Raw genomic sequence first — 20,537 nt, forward strand, 5'->3', positions numbered from 1 at the left:
GCACTTATTAAACTCTGTAATATCCCTCAAACACAGGAATGTCGATTCACACGGGATAAGTAGATTTTTGGGGTTGGAATAATAACCTCCCCACCAAGTAAAAATGACTGGCATGGCAGATTCAGACGGGACTAAATGTATGTAGTTTTGTACTTGTGCATTTAATTACATTACTCTACCTCCCCCAGTGAAACGAATCCTGTCTGAATAGGGCTTTAGACCTTCACCACACAGACCTTCACTACACAGACCTTCACCAAACATACCTTCACCATCATCCAGGGAAGTGGTGGGCCTGGGCCAGGTACCAGCCAGAGGAGCATCACACAGACCTCCAGCACATGATGACCATGGAGAGAGGTTGAGTTGGGTATTCTATAAACCTAATAGACCTTCTTCATGTAAGGTTGGAGGTGGGACAGGTACTCTCTAATCCTGAAAGACCTTCATCCAAGGCTGCAGAGTTGGGTGGGACAGGTACCCTGTAAGCCCAAAAGAGACCTTCTGCGTGCAAAGATCTGCAGTGGGGTTGGCCAGGTACTCTCTACTCCTGACACAAACCTTCATTGTGTAAAGAACAGGAGTGGGTGGCCAGATAACCCTGTAAGAAACCTTCAAAGAGACCCTCAACATTTAAGGGACTGGGGTGGCCAGATACCCTGAAAGTAACATTAAAAGAGACCCTAAACATTTAAGGGACTGGGGTGGCCAGATAACCTGAAAGAGACCTTAAAGGAGACCCTAAACATTTAAGGGACAGGACTGGGGTGGCCAGAACCTGAAAGAGACCTTAAAGGAGACCCTCAACATTTAAGGGACAGGACTGGGGTGGCCAGATAACCTGAAAGAGACCTTAAAGGAGACCCTCAACATTTAAGGGACAGGACTGGGGTGGCCAGATAACCTGAAAGAGACCTTAAAGGAGACCCTCAACATTTAAGGGACAGGACTGGGGTGGCCAGATAACCTGAAAGAGACCTTAAAGGAGACCCTCAACATTTAAGGGACAGGACTGGGGTGGCCAGATGTCTTAAGAGACACTTACATCATGCAAGGCCCCACAGAAGGTTGTCCAGGATGTACCCTCTACCCCTCACATAGGTCACCATGTAACACCCAAAGGAGGAATCCATTACGTAACTCTCCACTCCACACAAAATACTCAAGCCCTGGAAGTGGGTTATCTTAACATGGTCATTTTGGGGGTGAACTTGTGTCTCTATCTCCATGGCACACGCTTTCACGACCACCCACTAGTGATTTCACTATATCCATCGTGTCCCTCTAGAATAGATTATCACCCCCTCCCTCACACACACTTAATTAAGCTCCTACTGTAGTCACACTCTCCAGCACTTTACCCGAAATCCCTCTCAAATGTAAATTGTATGTGGAATAGATTTATTTTGTCCTTAGGTTCTGTCAAGTTATGGTATACCTTTGAGGCATAGACATACATTTCCGGATTTATTTCAGTTTTACAGAATATACAGATGTGGATCAGGTTGTCAGTCAGTGTGTACCATAACTCAAATGATTTATTCTTTACCTGTATGTCTTTTTCAGGAAAAGACATACAGGCGCAACCTTTTCCCCTCCTGCCTCTTCCCCAGCAAAAATGTTGTATTGGATTCTTATTATGTTTTCTAACACTTGATATACAATTTGTTTGTACACACAGCTCTGTGACTCTGAATATTTCTCAGGTCTAGGTAGAGAGCAGAGTTTTTTTGCAGAGCTTGTTCACAACAAGCTGACCTTTCAGTCACCACAATAACAACATGGGAAATAGAAATAGAATGAAGTTTCACAAACCTATTATCTTGGTGACCTTACTGCTCAGTCAGGGATATTGCATTGTTATTGATCTCTACACAGAGAGATGTTAGATTATATTGCCTATATCTTCAAACCTTGGAGGGGATGTTAAAGACTTTATTGTTTATTGACTTTATTGTTATTTGTCTAAGGCTGTGTGTCCCAAATGGCACCCTATTCCCTACAGTGCACTACTTTTGACCAGGGCCTATAGGGTTCCGGTCAAAAGTAGTGCGCTATATAAGGAATAAAGTGCCATAAAGTGTCTTTGATAGACAAATAACAATTAAGTATCTTTGATATCCCCAAAGCTACAGACATACTGTAGCTTTGTAAAATAAGAACTTGTGGACTAAATTTGAAATGTGCTCCAACACTATTGACTGTGTCTTTCTTCTTTCTCGTTGTGTGGGGGATTAGATCAACGCAGATGTTCATTTGTGTACATATGTATCCTCTCATTCACATTCACCTTTCCGATTTATACCTTACTGTGTTCACAATATATTCAGTAAAGATTATCCCTTTGTATCAACAATTTCTTTGAATGTAAGTATATTAAATGTATCACTAATGTATGATAAAAAATAAAACATTTGTGTCTGCAAAATGTTCAGTTATGCATAGATAGAGGAGCTTGGTCCATCCATACTAAATTATTTAAGCAGTCAGATTGATGTCAGTATAATTATGAAAGGTGTCACATCTGTGAAGGTCTTGGATTACTCAAGTCCTCTCAATGTCTATGATTCAGATCAAGTCACTCCCTGTGAGGGAGCTGAGAACAACAAGCAGAGGATGGAAAACTTGCCCTGTAGTTCCTCCTAGTGGCCAGAAAGGTTTGTAGGTCTTTCAAAAAAGTGTGGTTACAGTCAGAAGGTATAACCCAGACACGTCACAGAGGCTATAAGCATCCATTGAAGCGTCAGTTTAGAATGTTTTCTCATCACCAAATATGATATTCGCAGGTAGTGGGAGAATATGGAACTAGGTGAAACTTTTTATGTTCCCAAAACTAGAATCTGTTACGAACACAGCGCAAGTTTTATAGACTTGACACTTTGCCAAAGTTGTAAAAAATGGCATTGTTTAGGAGTGCAAGGTCGAATTGAGTTTGTGCACACACGCACTTCACGATGAGGCGTTCCCTAACGGAAATATGCAAATATATGGTACAACGCAGCAATAGGATCTCGCTAACTCGTGCTTGGCTTTGCCCCCACCCCCTTGCTTGTTCTGCCCACTATGCATTATTTTATCCTACTACAAACGACACAGACAAACTATCTTGGGTTAATTATAAATATCTTTCAGTGGGCTTTCTCTGTAGCTGGTACGTGTTCGCCAGGGCACGTAACGGAACATGCTTTAAAGCATTTTGCAATGTAAATCTAAAATTAAGGTTTCCTATTGGACAAGGTTAGGTAGTCACTCCCTTTTTCAATCCATTTTCTTCCATTTGATGCCTAATGAACACGACCCTGGTGTCGGTTATAACCTTTGTTTACAGACCCATGTCTGGAGTGTACCTTGGAGAGATGACACTTTTTTTATGTTTAACGTAGAGGATTTAATGGTGTATCTTTAGATCAGATAACAGAATATTCCTCCTCTTTTGTTGATACGTTAGTTGGGTTGAATAAAACCAAACTTGGCATCTTTATACAAGTAATCTCTAGATCATCAGATTCTTCTTTGACTTGGATAAACATGCTGTAAATTCCTATATATTGCAATTCCATATCACACACACATGCAGTTGAAGTCGGAGGTTTACATACAGTACACCTTAGCCAAATACATTTAAACTCAGTTTTTCACAATTCCTGACATTTAATCCAAGTAAAAATTCTCTGTCTTTGGCCAGTTAGGATCACCACTTCAATTTAAGAATGTGAAATGTCAGAATAATCATAGAGATTTATTTGTTTCAGCTATTATTTCTTTAATCACATTCCCAGTGGGTCAGAAGTTTACATACACTCAATTAGTATTTGGTAGCATTGCTGTTAAATTGTTTAACTTGGGTCAAACGTTTCGGGTAGCTTTCCACAAGCTTCCCACAATAAGTTGGGTGAAATTTGGCCCATTCCTCCTGACAGAGCTGGTGTAACTGAATCAGGTTTGTAGGCCTCCTTGCTCGCACATGCTTCTTCAGTTCTGCCCACACATTGAGTTTAGGGCTTTGTGATGGCCACTCCAATACCTTGAATTTGTTGTCCTTAAGCCATTTTGCCACAACTTTGGAAGTGTGCTTGGGGTCATTGTCCATTTGGATGAACCTGACTGATGTCTTGAGATGTTGCTTCAATATATCCATATAATTTTCCTACCTCATGATGCCATCTATTTTGTGAAGTGCACCAGTCCCTCCCGCAGCAAATCACACCCACAACATAATGCTGCCACCCCCGTCCTTCACGGTTGGGATGGTGTTCTTCGGCTTGCAAGCCTCCCCCTTTTTCCTCCAAACATTACGCTGGTCATTATGGCCAAACAGTTCTATTTTTGTTTAATCAGATCAGAGGACAAAAAGTACGATCTTTGTCCCCATGTGCAGTTGCAAAACGTAGTCTGGCTTTTTTATGTCGGTTTTGGAGCAGTGGCTTCTTCCTTGCTGAGCGGCCTTTCAGGTTATGTCGATATAGGACTCGTTTTAATGTGGATATAGATCCTTTTGTACCTGTTTCCTCCAGCATCTTCACAAGGTCCTTTGCTGTTGTTCTGAGATTGATTTGCACTTTTCACACAAAAGTACGTTCATCTCTAGGAAACAGAACACATCTTCTTCCTGAGCGGTATGACGGCTGCATGGTCCCATGGTGTTTATACTTGCATACTATTGTTTGTACAGGTGAACGTGGTAGCTTCAGGCGTTTGGAAATTGCTCCCAAGGATAAACCAGACTTGTGGAGGGTCTACAATGTACTTTCTGAGGTCTTGGCTGATTTCTTTTGATTTTCCCATGATGTCAAGCAAAGAGACACTGAGTTTGAAGGTAGGCCTTGAAATACATCCACAGGTACACCTCCAATTGACTCAATGTCAATTAGCCTAACAGAAGCTTCTAAAGCCATTACATCATATTCTGGAATTTTCCAAGCTGTTTAAAGGCACAGTCAACTTAGTGTATGTAAACTTCTGACCCACTGGAATTGTGATACAGTGAATTATAAGTGAAATAATCTGTCTGTAAACAATTGTTGGAAAAATGAGTGTGTCATGCACAAAGTAGATGTCCTAACCGACTTGCCAAAGCTATAGTTTGTTAACAATACATTTGTGGAGTGGATGAAAAACGAGTTTTAATGACTCCAACCTAAGTGTAGGTAAACTTCCGACTTCAACTGTAGATACTGTACATTACATATAACCTTCACTACTGGCACTGAGACATGTTTGTGTAGATCCATCTGGCCTCACCCTTGCCTGAGCATACCGGGAATTCTTTCACTGAATATTTCCATATCAGTTACATACATTACTGTAGGAAGATTCTATGTCACAACGAGCGCTAAAGACAGACATCACATATACCTGGAACAATAAACAAGTCATTTATTGTAGCATCAACATGTGAAAAATGACCATGGAATAGAGCATGGAATATACTTAAGTATCAAATCAATCAAGCATGGATGAGTGTTGTTTGTAGTGTACCATGTTGTATAGACCATGGATTACCCCCCATCTATGGCACCCAGATGTGAGCACTCTTCTTCTTGTCTTCTGATTGAACGCAATGATCTCTATCTATCACAAACTCCGTTTGAAAGATGGATCAGACCAAGACCCAGCATCAGCAGTCAGACAGGAGGCCAGGGAAGTAGCCTACGTGGCATACTGCAGAGCACTCCATTCTGGCACCTCTGGCCTCCTGTTCGTCTCACCCCACAGGAGGTCTGCTCCCGCTCAGCCAATGGTGGAACCAGCTTTCCCCTGATGCTAGGATAGCAAAGTCCCTGCCCATCTTCCGAAAAAATGTCTGAAACCCTTCCTCTACAAAGACCATATTAAATAAGACATCTCAGCCCCCCCCCCCCCAAAAAAAAACCATACAGTTGTATTTTCCTACGAGCACTGAATTTGCTGATAACTTCTTTATTGAGGAAAAATGTACTACGACTGTGATATGTGGTTGTCTCAGCTAGCTATCTTAAGATGAATGCACTAACTGTAAATTAATGTAGCTGAGAGCATCTGCTAAAAAATGGGTGGAGAGCAGCCACTTCCTCCCTGTTCCATTCCCATGCTTCTGAACCCTACACCTCCTTCCGTAGCACCACCCGAACACTTGAGAATATTTTCGCCAGGGCTTCGAACAGGGGGTCACAGAAGGTGTGGATGGCCAGGGAGTAGATACGGCTCAGACACTGGGACTCGATCAGACAGCTTTTAATGCATGGCACAACGGCCCAGATGTGGCAGAAGGAGAGGCAAGCGAATAGGAAGCCCCACAGCAGAGCCACTGGGATCCCCAAAATGGCTGATAGGATGCGGTAGCACCAGTACTTGGACACAGTGAAGGTGGTGTAACTGGCCTTCCACACCCCGTCCAGGCTATGAGTCCCATCAGGCTCAGCGATCACATCCTCAAAGTCCACCTGCAGGGGGAGACAGAGAGGCCATTGTACTGTAATTGATAAAAGGGTCCAGCTTCTGACACCAACTGCAATGAGACAGGACACCATTATGTTAGCTTCAGGAATATCTCTACTAAGTTATAACCTAATATCTTATGCAACGCATTATGGGTATTGTAGTACATTATGCTACAACCATCAGCAGCTGGACTTTCTTTTAGCTCAGTTAAAAACTGCTATATTATATTGCCTGAAACCTCTCACTGTCCCAAGCAAATACTGTATAAGGCAATTGGATACATTCCTACAACATGAACAGATAAACGTTCTCTTTCTAACAACCCGCCTGTTTTGAAGTCACAGATCTAATTAAAGGAACATAATTTGTAAGCAGCAGTCCATCTGACACCACTACCAATAAATATAAATACAGTTACTGTATATATACAGAGGGCAATAAAATCCATAGAAAACATAAAAGCCATAAAAACCATAAAAACCATTAAAACCGTAAAAGCCTAATTATTCATTAGCAAATCAAAGAATACCATAGAAAACCATCAAAGACATTATGTAAAAACATGTATTAGAACAAATTCCATGATGGCAGTTTTGGCAGATAAACATTCCGTTCCACTGCCATTCATACCCTTGCGTTTGCCTTCCCAGAAATAGAACCACTATCTGTAGCTGGGTTAGTAAAGAGCTACAGGGATACAGGCTGTTTCAGGGAACATTTGATGGTCACATTAGTAACCCAAAGGATAGCACTTCTGGTGCATGTGCGAGCGCACGCACGCACGCACGCACGCACGCACGCACACACACACACACACACACACACACACACACACACACACACACACACACGCACACTTAAATGTAATATAGCCTACCTTCACTACATCCTCGTTGACTTGCTTGGGGTCTCTGTTGATCAGGTCAATCTCTTTATGATGTCCGTTTGCCTGAAACCTCTGTTCATAACCATTGTTGATGTCAGCCATGGTTGTGGTCATATGCTAATCAAAGGAGAGGGGCAGAGAGGTACGAGGCAGAGTAGAGGGGTCCGAGAAGAGCGGTCTCAGTAAGGCTGGTAGTTATCCTTATCCACCAGCTGTAGTGGTCAAAGAAGCAGTGTGGGGAGTGGGACAGGGAGTGGCTGTACCCAGGCTTCTGGATTTCCCCTCACTGTGATGTCACTCCTGGAATGCCAGCAGCACCCAGCAGGCAGCTGCCCCTAGTTGTCCTGTCAAACTGTAACCACTGTAGCCATAGCATAGCACAAACACACAAACACATAGCCTACAGTTACACACATGCTTTGTTGACTACAACACATTCGTGTTAATTATCGCTTATAAACATCTTGTAAACACACCAATGAATGAACACACACACACACACACGTTATTTTACTATCCTTGTGGGGACCAAACAATTGATTCCCATTCAAAATCCTATTTTCTCTAACCTCAAACCCTAAACCTTAACCCCTAACCTAACACTAATTGTAACCTTAACCCTCAACCTAACCCCTAAGCCTTAAAGATAATTTTTCCTTGTGGGGACTGGCAAAATGTTCCCACTTGTCCTAATTTTCCTTATTTTACTATTCTTGTGAGGACTTCTGTTCCCCACAATGATAGTAAAACCAAACCACCCACACACACCAGTAAGGCCCATTCTCTATCAACACTCATGCCATACCTCACACTGGGACCCTAAGCATTTCTTAAAGGAAAAAGCAGACCTATGTTGCATTACACACATCCCTGATGGGTCACCACAGTAATTACTGTAGCCCAATATAGTGTGAAGATCACAGAAGTCTGCTAAGGGTATAATAATAGCCGGATTCAGAGCAAATTAAAAGGCATCAAACATATTTGATGAATTTGATTCCATTCCACTTGTTCTGGTCCAGCCATTTCCACTAGCCTGTTCTCCCCAATTAAGGTGCCACCAACCATATAGCAATGTTCAGATATAGACAAGTGAGGTCCGTACAGAGAATTGGATGACACTTGCCATGATGCAGCTATATATAATGCCTTATGTATGATAAACTACAAAGATATGTTCTGGTTAGTCCCTCCATGGAGAGACTTGTCATATATGATTGAGCAGGTGGATCTGCTGATGGGACAGAGAACTGTGCAAAGATCTGAGACTGACATGTAGACCTAAGCATTTTGAGTTTGTGATACATTTACTACCACACGTTAAGTTGAGAGTGGACGGTGGTGATAAACAGCATCAAAATGATTTCTCTTCTAGCGTTAACCCCATAAAACCTGAGACTCACCTAAAATAACGCAACTTGGCAGGAGATGTAGCATGCTGATGACATTGGAATATATCATACATGGCTACCTTTTTTTTCTTGTCACAAACCTGTATTTCCATAGCAACCACAAATGGAAAGTACAATGGAAACCTGTGTGTCCATAGCAACCACAAAATACTGCAATGCATATACGGTATATAGTAAGTAATCATCATGATATTAAATTCCCCACCTCCCAACTATTGGCTTAAAAACCTCTTAAGGATCCAAGCCTTTTTCCCAATTTTCGCCTAAAATGACATACCTAAATCTAACTGCCTGTAGCTCAAGACCTGAAGCAATGATATGCATATTCTTGATACCATTTGAAAGGAAACACTTTGAAGTTTGTGGAAATGTGAAATTAATGGAGGAGAATATAACCAATTAGATCTGGTAGAAGATAATACAAAGAAAAAAACATGCATAAAAAAAAAAAAAATGTACCATCATCTTTGAAATGCAAGAGAAATGCCATAATGTATTATTCCAGCCCAGGCACAATTTAGATTTTGGCCACCTTGATTTAGGAACAATAATCACATTCAGCCATTTTAGGCCAATATTAGTTTTCTTTAATTTAACACTTTTTATCTCCAAATTCATTGTAAGTATTGTGCAATATACAGTTATCAAATGGTAGAATGACTTTACTTATGAAATGGTTTAAAACAACAAAAAAATTCAACCATAGTTTCCTCTGGTTCTTTATCATGTCCATGGGGTTGGGTAAGAGGATATTTTGTTTTTTTAAAGTCGTACATTAAAATCTAAACGTTTGATATATTCCTTCTCACCCATGGTGACCTGATTATGTAAAATCAGCTTTTCTCATGATAACATTCAGTACAGGACAAACTCCTCGCCTCATAGAAGAGGTCTTGAGTGGTACCACTGAGTACTGTCAAGCAAATCACATTCAGACCAGTTGTGTGTGTGAAACACGATTCACTTCAAATACAGGGAGTTTGCCTGTGCTTGTTTAATTAATTGAAGTGCCCCATTTCCTATTCTGGGAAGGCAGGGGCCTTTCCAGGGAGGAAGAGAGCAGCGTCCAGACCCTGAGCTGTGAAGTGAAGATGAAATGAGGTACTAGATGTTAGCATAAGAATTGGCGATGACATAATCAGGTCACAATACAATAACAAGAACCCATCTATTTGAAACGTATTACTGTACTGAGTACAACATTGATATTGAGAAAAGTTGTGTCTCTTAGAAGAATAGGGGATATTTCAATTGAATGGTTTTGTATATGAAAACAAGTCTGATATTGCTGCATATTGATCAAAATCTTTAACACTTTATTTTAGATATCGTACAATCCAATTTTCATCAGAATATATATGATAAAAGTACAGGTATAGTAAACTTTAATGTTCTACTATACCACAAAAAATTGTGGAGGCACATTTTGAACTGTGTGGTCAGGTTTTATTGAAATAACACTATACACCAGTGCTGTCTGAATAATACTGAATGTGCTCATCAAACATGGGAATCATCTGAGACTATCACATGAGAAAAGGACAACTCAAAGCACAGTTCAAGTGCATACCAGATACATCATTACCCTAAATGAGTGTGAATCTTTTACACATTCCCCTTTTCACCTTCACTTCTGACGACATCTTAGATAAGTAACCAATCACCTTGTTGGAGATTGTTTAAAAAAAGTATCCAGTCTTGATCAATCACACTGATCTCAGTTCAGTTGTAAGATCCCATGATCCACCAAAAAGCCTGTAGTTGTGCCCCTGATCTGATCCTAGAGCATCCTACAAATACTTTGCCCAGGCCTGATAGTCTCCCAAGAGGACATTCCATAGTAGGGTAACATTGGGAACAATCCCATTTTCCAAATCCTGATTTTGTGTGAAGGTCCAATATTCTGTCATTCCTGAGTCAGGCGAAGTCTGATTCCATCATAGCACCTTGCTGCACTAGTGAGGAGTGGGCGGACACCAATGTCCAGTACGATGCTCCATAGGCTCTGCAGCCAGTATGTGATTATAAGGATATGATGCACGAATGGGCTAAAGAACCTTTCAGGATTAGATAGACAATACAGGGAGTAAGAGAAGAAAAGAGTTTCAAGATGGTATCTTATGGTTCACCCACTGGGCACAGATGTCATTTCAACGTCTATTTCATGTTGGTTCAACGTCATTTCGTTGAAATGACGTGTAAACGACGTTGATTCAACAGTGTATGCTCAGCTGGCACGTATTGTATTCAGTGAACAGTGAACTGATATTATAGACGTACCATATGTGTAGGAAGCTGAGGATGGCGAAGATCAGTCCAGTGATGATGGACACAGGGACGGCCAGCAGGACGGTCACTATGCGGTAGATCCAGACCCTGGTGACCTCGAACAGGGCGTTGCTCCAGATCCACACTTTGTCTCCGCTACGTACTGATGCCGGCTCTGCTATCACATCCTCAAAGCTCACCTAGAGGCAGAGACATAATCTTGGGGTGATTGTTTACAGACAGTTTGTTTTTGACACTCAAAGGAAAATATAGATAAACTGCAGTCAATAACATGACCACAAGAGGGCAGTGCAAGTATACCAAAAACAACTGGGACATGCCACATGTCTATAGAAATATAACACTCTTCAGATTTGTTTGATCGTTTTAGTAATTATGTTTGACTAATTGTGTTAAGACAGATAATCTGCTTGAAAAAACAGCACCTAATATCAAGCTTGTGACAGTGTTACCCATTTCAGGGTACAATCCTGAAAGCACAAAGAACTAATTCATGAAGTCATTCAAATTGACAAAAATGTATAAACTCAAAAAATGTCGTCTGGTTAGCAGATAGCTCCTGTTTTTATGGGTTGATGCATTGATGTGAGGTTGTGTGAAATACCTTCAAAAACTCGTTGACTCCTCGAGGGTCTCTCTCATTCAGGAGAGGCTTGGTGTCACTAAGATCCACTAACGGGGACACAGCTTCCACCTCATCCATCCTGTCCCCCAGTTCAGCCTTCCATAGCAGCTGAGGCTCCTCATGGTCCTCATACAGGTCTGCATCAAGGTCTTCATCATCAGTGTCTCCCAGGTCAATCTTTGTCTCCACTGGATCTGTCTTCCTCATCATGGTGCCTTTTCAAGGGAACAAATAATGTTTTTAGAATGGATTTCAATTAAATACAAAAATGATTCAAATATGGGAGTGTAGAGAGTAACAGGACCAGAAAGACTCACTCTGCCTACACACATACCTACACACTCACACCACACTGTAAAACTGTGACACTTTCAGACAGAGGGTGGCCATCAAGCTGTTCACATGGGTGTGGCTAGCAGCAATGGGTTATATTGGGAAAGTGAGACTGGCCTAGTTGGAATTTTCAAAGGAACTTTGGTGTGTGGATCACTTCCCCAAACCCAGGGAGAGAGGAGAGGGGAGAAGGTAAGGGGAGAGGGGAGAGACCCTCCCTGCTGCAGGATATACATACCTAGAGAGAAGACTATATACAGACTGCTCCTATGATCATACAGTTATCTACCCTGCCCATCTGATCCAATAGAGACAACTCAGATTGGGAACTCTACAGGATACTTTTTTTAAACTCTCCACTTGATATGAAAAGGAGAATGTGAAACGTTTCCTACAGTGGGCCTAAACTGTGATATGAATGTCATAGTGATATGGCAACATGACCTCACAAACACACTTCAATACGGACACCTAAAATAGATAGGTTCCTCATTGTTGTGAGTAATTGACTTGGTGAGGATTAGCCTGCCGTGCACTCTGTGGCTTATTAGAAGTAGTAACTTTACCTGGCCCAGGTCCCACAGGAACGTAATGCAAACCAGTCCAGGGTAGTATTCATTAGTGCACACTGTAAAAAAATGCTTTGCAACGGAAAATGAAAACAATTATTCTTAATTTACAAGTTCAGATATTTCCTCCCTGTTTCAGCCCGTTTGCTCCCATTTTGTCCCTAATGAACAGCCACTAAACCAACATGTGCGCAACTATGGGGCAAAAATTTGATTGTTGACAAAATGTTAACTAGATTTAGTCTCCAATGTTTATTGAAAACATATATGCATTTGCACAATGAGCACTTGTTGTCTCTCAAATACATCATTTTTGTCATGCCCTGACCATAGAGAGTCTCTTTATTCTCTATTTGGTTAGGTCAGGGTGTGACTAGGGTGGGCAATCTATTTTGTATTTCTATGTTGGCCTGGTATGGTTCCCATTCAGAGGCAGCTGTCTATCGTTGTCTCTGATTGGGGATCATACTTAGGCAGTCTTTTTTCCACCTTAGTTTGTGGGATCTTGATTTTGTAAAGTTGCTGTGTCGCCTGCAGAACTTTACGTTCGTTTTGTATTTTGTTGTTTTTCGGTGTTCATTTTACTAAAAGTAAGATGTTCGCCTACCATGCTGCACCTTGGTCTCCTCATTCAAATGACGAACGTAACAGAAGATCCCACCACCAAATGACCAAACAGCGTGGCCAGGAGGAGCAGGGATCCTGGGCCCGGGAGAAAAGGAAGTGGAGGACATCATGGACATGGGAGGAGGTTATGGCAGGGGACAAGACCCTGCATGGAAGCAGGCGGAGGCAGCGAAGGAGGATCAATGACGACTCCGGGGTTCGCAACCACGACGGAAGCCCGAGAGGCAGCCCCCCAAAAAATGTTTGGGGGGCACACGGAGTGGTCGGCGGAGCCGAGGAGTGAACCAGAGCCAGTCAGGGAGTCGAGTGAGGAACTCGATGAAAGATTCCGGAGAGAGGTGTTGGCGTTGAGAGCACTGCAGAGCGCTGCAGAGCAGGCGTGCTGAGGAGCGTGACACCAGTCCGGTGTAATATGCACCAATTTCACCCATCTGGCCTCCAGTGCGCCTCCCCAGTCCGGTACGTCCTGTGTCTCCTTCATGGACACGCCCTGAGGTGTGTGTCACCGTTCCGGTACAAGGTGTGCCAGCTCTACGCACCGTGTCTCCAGTGTGCCTTCACAGCCCAGTGCGTCCTGTGCCAGCTTCCCGCACTTGCCATGCGAAGGTGGTCCTTTGTCCAGGACGCGCTGTGCCAGCTCTACGCTCCAGACCTCCAGTGCGCCTCCACGGTCCAGTATATCCTGCGCCAGTTCCATGCACCCGGCCTCCAGTGCGTGTCTCCAGCCTGGTACGTCCTATGCCTGCACCATGCATGAAGCCTCCAGTGATGATCCATGGCACGAAGCCTCCAGTGATGATCCATGGCCCGAAGCCTCCGGTGATGATCCATGGCCCGAAGCCTCCAGTGATGATCCATGGCCCGGAGCCTCCAGTGATGATCCATGGCCCGGAGCCTCCAGTGATGATCCAAGGCCCGGAGCCTCCAGAGACGATCCACGTTCCGGAGCCTCCAGCAGCGGTTCCCAGTCTGAAGCCCTCTGCGCCGATCTACGGTCCGGAGTCCCCGGCGACGATCTACGGTCCGGTTCCTCCGGTGACAATCCACGGTCCGTTTCTTCCGGCGACGATCCACGGTCCGGAGTCCCCGGCCACGATCTACGGTCCGGTGTGACTAGGGTGGGCAATCTATGTTGTATTTCTATGTTGGCCTGGTATGGTTCCCAATCAGAGGCAGCTGTCTATTGTCTCTGATTGGGGATCATACTTAGGCAGCCTTTTTTCCACATTAGTTTGTGGGATCTTGATTTTGTATAGTTGCTGTGTCGCCTGCAGAACTTTACGTTCGTTTTGTATTTTGTTGTTTTTTGGTGTTCATTTTACTAAAAGTAAGATGTTCGCCTACCACGCTGCACCTTGGTCTCCTCATTCAAACGACGAGTGTAACAATTTTATTTGATGCTTGGCAAGCTTTGGAATTTTTGCCATATTAGCATTGACATGAAATCAGTCAAAACACCTCAAAACAAAAGCAAGATAACTTCTTCTTAATAGGGGGGCGCTGTTTTCACTTTGGGAAAAAATCGTGCCCAAATTAAACGACCTCGTACTCTGTTCTAGATCATACAATATGCATATTATTATTACTATTGGATAGAAAACACTCTGAAGTTTCTAAAACTGTGAATTATATCTGTAAGTAGAACAGAACTCATTTGGCAGCAAACTTCCAGACAGGAAGTGAAAATTCTGAAAAAGGGGCTCTGTGTCAGGGCCTGCCTATTCAACTGGCTTATATTTATGGATCTGTATGCACTTCATACGTCTTCCACTAGATGTCAACAGGCAGTAGAAGGTTGAATGGGGTGTCTAGCTTGATGTGAGGCCGAATGAGAGCTTTTGGAGTGACAGGTCCGCTCTTTTGTCAGTAGTCAGCTGCGCACAAGGGAACCTAACATTGTCTTCTGAAATGCGTTCGGTTTACACAACGAAATGCTCCGGCTCTGATTTTATTGGATACATATGAGAAAAACATCATAAAGTAGCATTTTTCAACCGAGTTTGACCAGTTTATTCAATGTTTATTGGGACTTTTGGAATTTTTCGTTCCAGGCGCAAACATTTCTTGGACACGTGAGCTCCACATGGCTAGACAAAATTGCTAATTCGACAGAAGAAATGGACATTCTAAAACCAAACAACGATTTATTCTGGAACTAGGACTCCTTGCACAACATTCTGATGGAAGAACATCAAAAGTAAGAGAATATTTATGATGTTATTTCGTATTTTTGTGTTTTATGTTGGCTCCAACAAGGCGGAGAATTGTAGGGCGCTGTCGCACAATATTGCATGCTGTATGTTGTAGTAAAGTTATTTTATTTTAAAAATCCAGTGTATCTTTCATTTGCTGTACAACATGTATTTTTTAGTAAAGTTTATGATGAGTTCTTTGGTTAGATTAGGTGACTGTCCAAAATATCTCCGGACATTTTGGTGCATTGTGGCTACGTATTCACAATGTAAAACCCCGATGTGCAGTTCTAAATATGCAACATTTTCGAACAAAACATAAATGTATTGTATAACATGATGTTATAAGACTGTCATCTGAGGAAGTTGTCCAAAGGTTAGTGATGAATTTTATCTCTATTTCTGGGTTTTGTGAAAGCTACCTTGGCGGTGAATAAATGGCGTTGTGTGTTTGGCTATTGTGGTGAGCTAACATAAATATATATTGTGTTTTCGCTGTAAAACACTTAAAAAATCGGAAATATTGGCTGGATTCACAAGATGTTTATCTTTCATTTGCTGTACACCATGTATTTTTCATAAATGTTTTATGATGAGTATTTATGTATTTCACGTTGCCCTCTGTAATTATTCTGGCTGTTTTCGTGCTATTTGTGATGGTGGCTGCAATGTAAAACTACGATTTATACCTCAAATATGCACATTTTCGAACAAAACATAAATGTATTGTATAACATGATGTTATAAGAGTGTCATCTGATGAAGTTGTTCAAGGTTAGTGATTAATTTTATCTCTATTTGTGGGTTTTGTGAAAGCTACCTATGCGGTGGAAACATGGTGAAAACATGGCGTTGTGTGTTTGGCTATTGTGGTGAGCTAATATAAATACATATTGTGTTTTCGCTGTAAAACATTAAAAAAATCGGAAATGATGGCTGGATTCACAAGATGTTTATCTTTCATTTGCTGTATTGGACTTGTGATTTCATGAAATTATATTATATGATATCCCTGTCGCGTTAGGCTAGGCTATGCTAGTCAGCTTTTTTGATGAGGAGGATCCCGGATCCGGGAGGGTGACTCGTTAGAGGATAACTTACGATTCCCCACATGGCAGTTTCTTGTCATTGTTGCTAGCTATCTGGCCATTCAGAAAAAAATCAAATTTTATTGGTCACATACATATTTAGCAGATGTTATTGCAGATGTAGTGAAATGCTTGAATCACAACAATACATGGACTTCTGCCCCATTGAAGCATGCGCATCATTTTTGAGATGTCAGTTAATCCATCTATAACACTCATCATAGGACATTGGTGGCACCTTAATTGCGGAGGACGAGCTTGTGGGAATGGCTGGAGTGGAATTAATGGAACGGTATCAAATGCTGTACTTCAAACACATGGTTTCCATGTGTTTGAAGTACAGCATTTGATACCATTCCATTAACCATTATTATGGGCTGTCCTCTCCTCAGCAGCCTCCTATGCCACCCATACTCAGAAGAAGAGGGTCAACTAAGCTGTGTAAACGCTGCATAAATAGAAGCAAGTGGAAAGGGGAGAAGGTAAGGAACTTGTCTGTCTGCCCTGCATTAAAGACCAACATTGGCTAAAGAAAATTGTGATAAATAAAGAAGTATACCAGGACCAAAAAATTGACATCTGCACCATACAGGTTACAAAATAATTGGGAGGAGATTTCGATGTACTGATTCCATGGCACATGATTTATGAACTGGTACACAAAACATAGCCGGATTCAAAATGTTGAGTTTTTCAATTTAAATTATAATATCAAATTCTTGCAACCAATAAAATGTTATATATACAGTGGGGAGAACAAGTATTTGATACACTGCCGATCAAAAAAGCATAAATTAATATTTGGTACAGAAACCTTTGTTTGCAATTACAGAGATCATACGTTTCCTGTAGTTCTTGACCAGGTTTGCACACACTGCAGCAGGGATTTTGTACCACTCCTCCATACAGGCCTCGGGGCTGTCGCTGGGCAATACGGACTTTCAGCTCCCTCCAAAGATTTTCTATTGGGTTCAGGTCTGGAGACTGGCTAGACCACTCCAGGACCTTGAGATGCTTCTTACGGAGCCACTCCTTAGTTGCCTTGGCTGTGTGTTTCGGGTCGTTGTCATGCTGGAAGACCCAGCCACGACCCATCTTCAATGCTCTTACTGAGGGAAGGAGGTTGTTGGCCAAGATCTCGCGATACATGGCCCCATCCATCCTCCCCTCGATACGGTGCAGTCGTCCTGTCCCCTTTACCGAAAGGCATCCCCAAAGAATGATGTTTCCACCTCCATGCTTCACGGTTGGGATGGTGTTCTTGAGGTTGTACTCATCCTTCTTCTTCCTCCAAACACGGCGAGTGGAGTTTAGACCAAAAAGCTTTATTTTTGTCTCATCAGACCACATGACCTCTCCCATTCCTCCTCTGGATCATCCAGATGGTCATTGGCAAATTTCAGACGGGCCTGGACATGCGCTGGCTTTAACAGGGGGACCTTGCGTGCGCTGCAGGATTTTAATCCATGACGGCGTAGTGTGTTACTAATGGTTTTCATTGAGACTGTGGTCCCAGCTCTCTTCAGGTCATTGACCAGGTCCTGCCGTGTAGTTCTGGGCTGATCCATGACCTTCCTCATGATCATTGATGCCCCACGAGGTGAGATCTTGCATGGAGCCCCAGATCGAGGGTGATTGACCGTAATCTTGAACTTTTCCATTTTCTAAAAATTGCGCCAACAGTTGTTGCCTTCTCACCAAGCGGCTTGCCTATTGTCCTGTAGCCCATCCCAGTCTTGTGCAGGTCTACAATTGGATCCCTGATGTCCTTACACAGCTCTCTGGTCTTGGCCATTGTGGAGATGTTGGAGTCTGTTTGATTGAGTGTGTGGACAGGTGTCTTTTATACAGGTAACGAGTTCAAGCAGGTGCAGTTAATACAGGTAATGAGTGGAGAACAGGAGGGTTTCTTAAAGAAAAACTAACAGGTCTGTGAGAGCCGGAATTCTTACTGGTTGGTAGGTGATCAAATACTTATGTCATGCAATAAAATGCAATGTGATTTTCTGTATTTTTGTTTTAGATTCCGTCTCTCACAGTTGAAGTGTACCTATTACAGACGTCTACATGCTTTGTAAGTAGGAAAACCTGCAAAATTGGCAGTGTATCAAATACTTGTTCTCCCCACTGTATTGGGGATACAACCATCTCAGCTCTGCAGATTTTGCTGTGAAGAGACAGAATTAGTAGATTACTTGTTTTGGTACTGCCCATATGTAGATTGTTTTTTGGTCGCTTACTCGTAGATAACTCTGCAAATAGCACTGCTGGGGGATTTGAAAAGTCATAGACAATTGATCAATAATATAGTAATACTCCGGGATGCGGGCCCTCTAGGCAGAGTTGCAAAGAAAAAGTGTTCTGGCAATTTTCTGTATTACCAAATGAGGAGAGTTACAAACCACACACCAGTCAGAGTTATACTTAAACGTAATCTTTAATGAGCTTTAAGCTTTAGCCTTTGACTTTCAACAATTCACTATCTATAATGTATTTTTGAGAGACCCAACATGATGGCAACTGAGATCTTTTATAGCAAAGATCCAGCCCCCTAGTCGACATAAGAAACCACAGATAATAGGAACTGTTCACAAAGAAATACTTTTACTGGAGAGAGGAGTATCCCATAGCCAGATAGCATTCGCTATAAATTATTGTTCAGTTTGGTCTCTAAGACGAGGTTCTAATCTCGTTCCTGGTACTTCATAGCACAGAACTATTACCTCATCCAATGGCATAACTCAGTTGTCAACTCTAGATACGCCCATCTCAAGTAAACCCCCTCTTGACCCCACTCCTGGACAAGCTCACTGAGGGGTGTGACTTTCCCACAGACATTGTGGAGATAAGTAATTGGTTCCCCCTTAATCACGCCATCCCTTCACATGGTTTAACAGATACATTCACATATGAAGACAATGTTCTATCCTGTCCTCTTCCCTTTCTGATAGTCTGCATAGCACTAGAGATAAGTAAAAGACAAGCCTGACCTCTCCCCTCTGGGCCCCAAATGACTGAGCCCCAGCTGAGGGAAGAAATGCAACTGCCAACACTAGAGTCTATTAGAAATACATTCTAATAAAAAGTATATCACATAAGAATATTATGCAGATATGACATCTTAATTACTTATGTTACCCAACTAATTCTGATTCATCCACCACAAAAGCCATATCTCAGACTGGCCAATAAAAATAAAAAACTAAGATGGGCAGAAGAACACAGACACTGGACAGAGGAACTCTGCCTAGAAGGCCAGCATCCTGGAGACGCCTCTTCACTGTTGACGTTGAGACTGGTGTTTTGCGGGTACTATTTAATGAAGCTGACAGTTGAGGACTTGTGAGGCGTCTGTTTCTCAAACTAGACACTCTAATGTACGAATGTACCTCTTGCTCAGTTGTCCACCGGGGCCTCCCATTCCTCTTTCTATTCTGGTTAGAGACAGTTTGCGCTGTTCTGTGAAGGGACTAGTACACAGCGTTGTATGAGATCTTCAGTTTCTTGGCAATTTCTCCCATGGAATAGCCGCAATTTCTCAGAAAAAGAATAGACTGACGAGTTTCAGAAGAAAGGTCTTTGTTTCTAGCCATTTTGAGCCTGTAATTGAACCCACAAATGCCGATGCTCCAGATACTCAACTAGTCTAAAGAAGGCCAGGTTATTGCTTCTTTAATGAGCACAACAGTTTTCAGCTGTTCTAACATAATTGCAAAAGGGTTATCTAATGATCAATTAGCCTTTTAAAATGATAAACTTGGATTAGCTAACACATTGTGCCATTGGAACACAGTGATGGTTGCTGATAATGTGTCTCTGTACGCCTATGTAGATATTCCATAAAAAAAATCTGCCATTTCCAGCTACAATAGTCAATTACAACATTAACAATGTCTACACTGTATTTCTTATCATTTTGATGTTATTTTAATGAACAAAAAATGTGCTTTTCTTTCAAAAACTTGGACATTTTGAATGGTACCAAACTTTTGAATGGTACTGTATATTTACAAAAATATATTTATGGGGGATTGGAAATGATGCAGACAATTACATTGATAAAAGCCACAATCTATCTGCAATATTACATCTGATC

The 20,537-nt window shown here is 42.1% G+C and overlaps 2 protein-coding genes across 2 annotated transcripts; both read right to left on the reverse strand.

The window, feature by feature from the left end:
• Window positions 1-5,356: 5,356 nt before the first annotated feature.
• LOC129815280 (caveolin-3-like) lies at window positions 5,357-8,184 on the reverse strand. The gene is made up of 2 exons (XM_055868949.1): window positions 7,298-8,184; window positions 5,357-6,422 (listed from the first exon to the last, which is right to left on the reverse strand). Exons 1-2 carry the CDS (start codon window positions 7,418-7,420, stop codon window positions 6,081-6,083), a joined length of 465 nt encoding a protein of 154 aa, XP_055724924.1. The 5' UTR covers window positions 7,421-8,184; the 3' UTR covers window positions 5,357-6,080.
• Window positions 8,185-9,881: 1,697 nt separating this feature from the next.
• Window positions 9,882-11,948, reverse strand: LOC129815973 (caveolin-2-like). Its single transcript, XM_055870180.1, has 3 exons — window positions 11,612-11,948; window positions 10,999-11,186; window positions 9,882-10,775 (listed from the first exon to the last, which is right to left on the reverse strand). Exons 1-3 carry the CDS (start codon window positions 11,840-11,842, stop codon window positions 10,625-10,627), a joined length of 570 nt encoding a protein of 189 aa, XP_055726155.1. The 5' UTR covers window positions 11,843-11,948; the 3' UTR covers window positions 9,882-10,624.
• Window positions 11,949-20,537: the final 8,589 nt, after the last annotated feature.

The sequence above is a fragment of the Salvelinus fontinalis genome, chromosome 18, assembly GCF_029448725.1.
Source record: "Salvelinus fontinalis isolate EN_2023a chromosome 18, ASM2944872v1, whole genome shotgun sequence".
NCBI classification, from domain to species: Eukaryota; Metazoa; Chordata; class Actinopteri; order Salmoniformes; family Salmonidae; genus Salvelinus; species Salvelinus fontinalis.